The 9,361-nt window shown below is 49.6% G+C and overlaps 1 protein-coding gene across 1 annotated transcript in view; it reads right to left on the bottom strand.

Moving 5' to 3' along the window:
* Nucleotides 1–476: 476 nt before the first annotated feature.
* Nucleotides 477–9,361, bottom strand: part of LOC143008272 (leucine-rich repeat transmembrane neuronal protein 4) — a 67,030-nt gene continuing 58,145 nt past the window's right edge. Inside the window, exon 3 of the mRNA XM_076159949.1 lies at nucleotides 477–827. Within this exon, the coding sequence (XP_076016064.1) occupies nucleotides 477–827 (351 nt within the window). The remainder of the gene's footprint in view (nucleotides 828–9,361) is intronic.

The raw sequence follows: 9,361 nt of genomic DNA, 5'->3' as shown, positions 1-9,361 counted from the left end.
TACAACGAATAACACGGAGGAGCCTCCAGCTTCGTCCCTTGCTTATTGCACTTTCCCCATTGACCCCTGAATTGGCCGTCGCGGTTGTGAACAGGCGCCGCCCTCCCCTCTCGCTTCTGTTTCCGTGTGGACGCGCTTCAATCCTGATTTGGAAAAAACAAGGCGAATGATCAGAACTCCCGTCCTCTGCCGGCTGTAAAGGGTTTCCATGAGGCTCCTGAGGGGGAAGTGGGGGGGGCGGGGGGGGGAAGCGAAAGCAAAATGGCGATGAGCTAAATCTCCTCTGGATGCCTCGACCTGTGCGTCGGTGAGTTCATGTGTTCCGGGTCGCTCCAGGCGTAATTTGAAATCAGAAATGTTTGTCCTCCGGTGGCCCTCGCACTGATCAACCAGCTCACCTGCCCCTTTAAGGTCAAAGTCTTGGCCAGTCTGAGGCCTCCCGCCGCACTTCTAACAGGCGCCTGTGGTCCGGCTCGCTAGCGTCTGAACGTAAGCGTGCCGGTGCGCTCGATGGTCGGATACTGGACGCCGCCGCCGCCGCCACCGACAATGGAGCCGCCGGGACCTTCAGCCGGTGGTCTGAGAGACGACGGAGGGGAGCGAGGGCCCGGCATTTGGGCCACTATGCCCGCGGCGGAGGGCACGGCAGGCAGCGCCACTGTCTGTATGGTGCCCCGGTCGCGCTGCCCGAGGTCGTCCAGGCCCTCCAGGCCCTGTGGAGGTCCCTCGTAGCCCATGTTGAGCCGCAGCGGCTGGTGAGCCTGGCAGTAATCTACGATGGGCTGCTCATAGCGGTAGAAGGTCAACGCACCCATCTGGTGGGGGACCTAGGAGGTGAAGATGGGGAAGAGGAGGAAGAGAGAGAGAGAGAGGATACAATCATTAGCCATACCTTTACAAGACTGTACTTGTCATCAGTTTGTGCCTTTCTGAGAGTAAAGCTAGGACTCGTTCTGCAGTCGTCGCCACACAGGAACCAGCTGAGCCTCGTAACTATCTAAGACCCATTCGGTGTGAAATGTGAAACATCTGCAGCAACAACAACTACTGCACTTTTACCCGGAGCGGCTGAGAGACCGAGGAGTGGAGCGTCTAATGGTGACAAAGCCGCCAGCATCTACCTGAGTCACAGCCAGGAGGGCTCGGCACATCTGGCTGGTGTAAAAACCTAACGCTGTGCCAAGTAAAACATATGAGCCCCTCGCTACCCCCCCACCCCCTCTACACACACACACACACACATACACATTTGCTTACACTTGACGTTTTCCACTTCAACAAAGATTAGGCGGATTTCTGAGAGAGCAGAAGAGGAAAACATGGCACTTCTCCTGGATTAAACACCAGAGCTGCTTCAACCCGCCGCATCGATGTGACGCCAACACCGAGAAGGCGTGAATGATGCGACCCGCACGTGTGGCGGCCGAGCCTCCGTCCTACTCATCCCTCCGGCCCGGCCGACGCAATCGGATCGATCCAAAACAACAATTACAAGAGCGAGATGATTTATTTCAGCGGAGGGCGAGGAGACCTGGAAACCGTGGAGATGCAGCGGAACAGAGTGGACGTCGTTTATATTTATTAACGCTTATCACACAAAGCTGGGTCTGATAAGAGAACAGCCCAAGTTGAAGGAGAAAGAAAAGAGAATTTAGAGCAGAAAACTCCACAAGTATGAGGTTAAACAAAGCCTGTGTGGTGTCAATGAAATGCAGATTAATTCCGGCTGAGCGGGATGAGGAGAGCTGTGTGTGTGTGTTTGTGTGTGTGTGTGTGGGAGGGAGGGAGGGAGGGAGATAGAGTGAGAGTCTGGAGGCTTCAGGAATTAGCCTGAGCCATGCAGCATGGCGTCGCTGCTTAAAAACACGCTGCATGCACAACGCCGCCGAGTGCGATCTCTACAATGTCGATATCGAACGCCGAATACCTGAGCGTGTGCAAGATCGCAACCGCCGACCCCCGCCAAGGAATGCCACCGCCGCCACTCCTTCTTTCCCATACCTCCTCCTCCTCCCCCACCTCCTCCTCCTTCCTCAAACAGAGTCCATTAAGGCCCAGACTGACTCATTACATTACAGGCACTCAGTGGATTACTCCCCTCATTCCCCTTTTACTTTAAACCCTTTGCCCACCTCGCCGCCACCGCCGTCACGCCACCGCTACTCGCCACCTAACACACACACACACACACAAGCAGCTTCCTCCACCTTTCCCAGGTCCGGCGGATTAATTAACCGATATTAACTTCCTAGCCGTTTCAGTGGATTCTATCAAATTGTCAGGGCATAAATCTGGCCCCTAGCTGTGTGTGTGTGTGTGTGTGTGTGTGTGTGTGTGTGTGTGTGTGTGTTTGATAGAAGGAGAAGGCAGCCAGATGAGAGAGAGCCAGATGAGAGTTTTAAAGAGTTCAATTGGCGGTATAATATGACACGGAGGGGAAGGTTGGAGCCGTGTGTTTCTGCAGCATCTATCGCTTCTCTGTGAGGGAAAACACACAGATGAGCAAAACATCAGACGGCTCGACTTCCGCCGCACAACAACCACTATTGCCCTGACGCACTCTTTGCGACGCTTCTCCAAAAACAAACGCAGCTATTGATATGCCCAGACCATCAGTGTACTCCGGGCTAACTCATTAAAGGCTATCAGTCTCTCTCTCTCTCTCTCTCTCTCTCTCTCTCTCTCTCTCTGTTTGTTATTATCAATCCTCAGCGATGAATAGTTTTGTTGACGGCACCGACAGCCAAATATGTAAATGTGGAACATTTGGGCCGGCCAACAAAAGACCGAATAAGGAAAGACGGTTCACTTTAGTTCTCTGAGATGTTCTGGATCGCTGCTTGTTTTGGGTCTATAGTGTGAGATTTTTAACTCATTAAATCGACTCGGCACAGGAGAATGAACCTCAATAACATGGTTTAGGTTCGGTGCCGTAAATGTTGAATTAATACAGATTTATACAAAGGCAGAGGAATACATTCATGTTTTGGTAAAATGCGTTGGAGCTACAAGAGCTATGACACAACGGCCACATGTACATGACTTCCTGTTCCTGACTAGCCTCTGATAAGCAAACTGCATTACTCTTGCATCAGTCTCTCTCTCTCTCTCTCTCTCCCCCTCCCCCCTCCTCTCTCTCCCTCCCTCTTTCTCTGCATCCAGCACTGAGCGATCCCCAGCAGAATTCCGTGTAGAGATCCTATCGTATCATTCCGGTTGTAGCATTCTCACACGGCTTTACTTTTGCATCTTACTGTTGAATTGATAAGCACCTGTGAGAACGGATCGACTTTGCTCCCCGAGCCTCTGCAGCTTTCATGTTTCCCGCACCAGGACGTTGTTGCGGAGCAGATGGGGCTCAACGTCCTGTTTGATTTGCTTGTATATTTCTTTAATTATCTATACAACCATCCACTGTCACATTCTGCTTTTATGTTATTTCTGGCAGCTGTAAAATAGCCTATAAATCCCAATTTCTAATTCTATTAGCGTGAATAAATGATCCACACACACACACACACACACACACACACACACACACACACACTCTCACACACACACACACACACACACACACAGCGTACGTGCCACTGTGAACAAACAATCCCCACTCACTTGTGGTTTGGTTCATGTGTGACTTATTAAAAGAAAAAAAAAAAAGGGAAAAGGCTCCAAATCCCATAAATTAATTTGCACAATATCCCAAGTGGCCCGCAGAAGTTGTGTTTTCCTCAGCGTTTGTGGTTTTAGTGAGCAGCCGAGGAGGCAGCAGTGCCACAGGCAGACAATGCTAATGCAGCTTTAGCGGCATTACAGTTCACAATTCTATTGCTCTCGCTCGCCAAACACTTTGATCCTCTTAAGTCACCTTATTGTGGCACAAAGGAGCAGGAGGAGGGTTCACCAGGAGGTTTCCCCGGGTTTACGCTCGCTTTACTGAGATTATGTCCCCTTGTTTTGTGTAGATTGCAGGCAGGTCTGGCAACATTTTAAAGCTTTCTGTTTTTGCTATTTTTGAGCATTTGAATAATATCTTTCCAAAACTTTAAATGAATACTTCTAGAAGAGGTAACTGCAGTACTGAATCTGTCCACCGTGTGACACCATTACACAAGTATGTAGACTTATGGCTCAAATGAACTACATGTGTTTTGTTGTGCGATGACATGATGGTAAAAAGGTTTAACTCTATACTTGATCAAAGGAGCAGTAATCGTGTAGGCTCACCGTGAAATAACCACCGTATCAAAAAGACAAGCAAAGTGCTGCTGTGTCTAAGTGGCTATGTTTACTTACACACTTCCAGGTCCATTTTAAGAGCGAGCAACAAGAATCCCTGAGGTCCTAATTGGTAGCAAACACACACACAAACACACATCCCTGCCAAGCCAGGAGGTCTAAAGTGCTTATTAAAATGCAGGTCTAAATATATGCATTTTTAATTATTCATCCTGTTCCCTTATACAGTATTGACATTAAATATTCCAGATGATAGCTCTTTGTAAAGCGCTTCGCTATTCATTCATATCGGCAATTTACTGTGACTGAAACAAAGACTAATGCTGATCCTTCCTGTCCTTTTAGTCAAAGTGTAGAATTTATTACTGCGGTCGACTCTGGGAAGTTCATCTATACTTAAAGCAGGGCGGCGATGCATATTTAATGTAAAAGTTCAGTGTTTATGCCGTTCAATCTTTCATCCGTCAGTGCCGTATTATTGTACAAAGTGCTTACGGCCACGGAGAGTAAAGTCTCAGATAGCAAAGAGCCCGGGAAGGCTTTTGTGTTTCTCACATATTAACCACCCACATTACATTATTCCCCACAGCATTACGGCCCGGGCTTCATTATTCTTCACCAGATCACTGAAGGAGGGAAATCATGCTTTATTCACAACACTACTGACCATCTAGGTTTTTAGTTCTGTTTAATTACAAACAAAAGAAGCCATTAGAATCTCCTAATGGAACCAGTCTAATCCAAAATGATTACAACATTTGACTCTAACAACCATAACAAACCGGCAGGCCCCGCACCGACTTACAGTTCAACCGCAAAAACGCAAAGGTGCTCGTTACAGCGCCACCACCAGGCCAACGAGTACCAACACGTAAGATCTCTTTAACCTCCAGTCCGGTGCCACGTTTCACTGAAAGCCGTCCGTAATAATGAGACGATCCATCCAGACGGAGGGGAGAGTTCCTATATTATGACTCTAAGACATGTTAATGTAATTACAGCATGCAGCATATGCAGGACGAGGAAAACGTGTGTGTTTTAATATTCATGAGCCCGCAGGGGGCCGTTAAAGTGCAGGCGCTCCTCCGCCTGTGGACGTCTGCTATGATGGGAACCGACTTAATGTGTGAAATTACACATCTGCATATTAACGGGTAAAAAGCCTCTGATAATTGAAACAGCCAAACCGTAATCACTCGTCCTTTGAATACTGTGACCCTGCGTGAGTGTGTGTGATTCTTACTCTCTGCGTGTGTGTAGGTGAGTTTGTGTAATGCGGAGAACGCGGGGGTGGCTGGCACAGGTGTTGCCGGGCGGACTTCAACAAGGCAGCTTTGACGTGTGTGAGGGGGCGTTAAACCAAACACCATCAGTTTGCTCGGGAGACAGCTGAACATGTAGAACTCTCTGTGTGTGAGTGTGTGTGTGTGTGTGTGAGACTGTCACTTTAATATTGTGAGCAGCAAGTGTGTCTTTCTGTGCACTGGAAAAAAGAAGGAATTCAAATATCACTCAAGGTCTCATTTCAAAGAGTCGTACCGACATCCATCCTTTCAGGCTCAGTCACAGGGACGTTGTCTTTGCTCGTCCTTGTGACTCAGGCAGGCGTTCGGCTCCAGAAACGTTAGAAACAACGGCTGAAAAGTTGATGGTACGGTTGATGGTTGACAATGGCGAACAATTCAGACGCAGCGATGTCATTTCCGTAAATTCTCCTAAAATCGCCGTCCGTTTGTTGTTTATGGCCTCGGTCCGCACTGAAGCCTACGGTGTGTGTGTGTGTGTGTGTGTGTGTGTGTGTGTGTGTGAGCCCGTCTACCATCGTTAACTCCTCAATGAGCCGAGCCAACAGACAAATAATTCAGTTTGAGTTTCATTGTGTGTGTGAGGCTTGAACAAGCTCTGGTCGGTCCATCGGTCAGGATTTTCGGGAAAGACGGGGAGACTAGTTGTAATTTGGAGCGCCTCTTGTTTTTGGATCTATAGATCAAGCGGTTCAAACGGTCAGACGCAAACGATGTCGGTGACGGATCGTTCTTTGTCGTGACTAGATTGCTAATTTCAACAAATCCCATGAAGTACTTTGGTTGCATCTTTACTCGAGAGTCGTATCAGATCGGACACATGTCGACGTTAGGACGGGTCAAAGGTCAAATGTAGATTTTCTTCGAGGCAGGAATCACTTTTAAGACCTAAATCCATAGACTGAGACTAAATCGCTCTCCCAGGACAGGAGATAGGAGATGTGGTCCTCGGCGATAAAGGTTCCACGAGCTTCAGAGGCCAAATGCGCGACGCCCACACTCTCCTCGCAGAGACACGTGAGAGAATGTCCCCGCACGTCCGCAATTCAGACTAATTGATTCTCCAAACAAGCCGTTAGCCCCCCGCTACCTCCGTAATGGCTGGAGGTCCCTTTATGTGCGGTGACTGTTGATTACAGGTCTGTCACACACACACAGTCACACACACACACACACACACACACACACTGGTGGACAAACACGTGAGGAGAAAGGCGAAACAAATGCAGAGAGCAAATTGGGGTAACTGCAGGGGAAGGACAGTGTGGGGGACTTCACCCCCCCCGCCCCCCCCTTCACGCACCGGCGAGCGCCCGCGTTAGCTCATCGCATCGTCCTCCCCCTCCTCCCCGCCCCCACGCAGCGTACAGTAAAGGAACTCCTGCAGACCGCGGCAAATGGGCCGTGAAATGTTAGTCAATGCTCGACACGTTCCCCTCTCGGCCCCCGTTCTCCTTCTCAGATGCGTTCAGCAGGACGCGCAATTACCGCGACTAATGAAGGCGAGCGGGAAAAGTTTGCGTAACACCCCCGGAAATGGAGACGGCGTGCTTTGTTTCTGATTCTCGTGTCGTTCTGCTCGGGAAGCGATGCAAATTCAAGTCGTGAGCGCGACCGGAGGCGACTGGTTTCTTTATATTTAACCGTCGCCTGCAGACACATCTGATGACATAAACACTGACTCATATTTACAATGTTTACATGCAAAAAAAAGGTTTAATCACCCGCTGAGAAATATTTCCAAGCACGTCCTCGCTCTCTTTTCATGCGTTGACGCAGGAGGAATCTATATGCAAATGAGCTCTCCCACCTAGACTGGAGGTCCTCGCCCACGCTGCCACACACACACACACACACACACACACACACACACGGCCTCACTAACAGCTCCAACCAGAGGGGGAAGTTCAAGTGATGTCACATGTGGGCCTCTGACACATGCAGCAGGTTCTCACGTGGAAACGGAGAGGGGAAACCTGCAAAGTGATGCTTAGGAGGCGTTAAGGGGAAACAACCTGAATGTTTGAGGGGAAACAGAGAAACCTTGAGGGAGGCGGCGAGTGAGTAAACACGAGTCGACGCGTGTAAACAGAAGCAACGTGCTGTCATGTGTCACACGTCACGTTTTGTGTGCCAAAACGCCGCACAGGCATATTTAGGTATACATGGAGGGGATTAAGAGGAAGCTGCTGTTCTGCGAGCACACGGGTACACGGGTACACGGGTACACGGGTAGGGTAGTGTAGAGTACACGTGAGGCTGAGTGTCATGGCAGCAGAAGGCCGCTCCTCCCTAATGTGTACATAATGTACGATGAAGAAAAACAGATTAATGGGTGTGGTATTGAACTTTTATTGTAAACATACTGAGTGATAAACTCCCAAGGACCCAAAGGACCCAGAGGAGAAAGCTTGTTTTGAGCGTAGGGCGTGTTCCACAGAGAGTAGTGTGTGAGCGTGATGCACCTAAGCTGTCAGCGATGGAGGATATAGTGTAGGCTCGGTACTGTATCTATAACGGGCACCTTGTGCAGCTAAATCATCTACGTCTTCTTCTCTTTCTATTTAATTGTTATCTATCTACATGCAAATGATCAAAGTCAGGCCGTGTGGCTGCTATTTCATGGCTTAACAGACAAATTTCAATTGCCTCCGGGCTTCACTTACAGTAAATCTCCCGGATGTGGACGCATATTAAACGGGTCGGAGTGACGGCTCGTGTCACCGGGGCGCAAATTTGTAGTTTGGTTCCCTGTCGTTCCTGTAGTAGATTCAAAGTTCCCAAATCTTCTTGGCTGGCGACGTTGTTGCATTGTGTGCTGCCTGCAGAAGAGGAGGAGGTACTGAGTAATGAGCGTGACCCAACATAAACGCTGTGTGGCCAAGTTGGCTCGGCGTGCAGAGCATCCGCCGCACTTTAATCAGGGATATTGGGGAGTTCAGTGTGTGTGTGTCTCTCTCTGTGTGTGTGTGTGTGCAGGCGGAGGCTTTTAAAGATCTGACTAATAAGACGCGTCAGAGGGAGCTGGTAAGCAGCCAGAGGCGATGTGCAGACCCTCCTCTCCTTATCTGCTCCCCGTCCTCACTCGCCGCGCAGCCTCCCCGTCGCGTTCCTACACAGATGGCCGCTTTTGCCCGAGCCAGAAGCTCGCTGATGCAAACAAACAGCGCGCTTTCAGACGCAGTGTCGCGTCTGAAAGCGGCGTGCGGCCTTCACGGTCAGGCGCGTTTTCTCTTTCATCTGCGCCGGCGTTTTCATCCCGACTTTTTTAAAAACTGCCACACAACAAACTTATAATCGAACACACACCACGTCCCGTTTCCTGAATTAGTCCGGGTGTGTGTAGAGTTTGTTTGAATTAATACTCGACCAAACGCTTGTTCAGTCCCCGCCGGCCGCCCGTGAGCGATGGCGTCGCTAGGAGGGCGCGGGAGCGAGACGGCAACTCGGAATTGGCGCTCGGCAGTTTGTTTGATTAAAGACAAAGTCTGAGAACAAAAGGGAGGAGAGGTGAAGAGAGGCGCCGGGTTCACACGCAGACATTTTCACTTACGGAACATAATAGCACTTATAAAACTCTTTGGACAAAAGGCTGCCGATGCTCCACGCTGATAAAAATAGACCCATTGTCCTCAAATGGGGACGCGGAGTACGGCTACAGTGTGTTTACACGGACGCATCATAACCACGCTGACAGTGTGTTACATCACGTGATTGTAAGACGGTTTACCGGCTCGTATCTTCGGCTAGCGCTTCCTGCCACGAGCCTATTAAGCCAGGTGTCGTGTAACTATGGCGACAGAGTCCCGTTTAATTCA

Source organism: Genypterus blacodes, unplaced genomic scaffold, assembly GCF_046128005.1.
Source record: "Genypterus blacodes isolate CSIRO-AG114 ecotype Tasmania unplaced genomic scaffold, CSIRO-AGI_Gbla_v1 ptg000101l_1, whole genome shotgun sequence".
NCBI lineage: Eukaryota > Metazoa > Chordata > Actinopteri > Ophidiiformes > Ophidiidae > Genypterus > Genypterus blacodes.
Note: the sequence above shows the minus strand (reverse complement) of the source record. Positions and strands in the feature narration are given on the sequence as shown.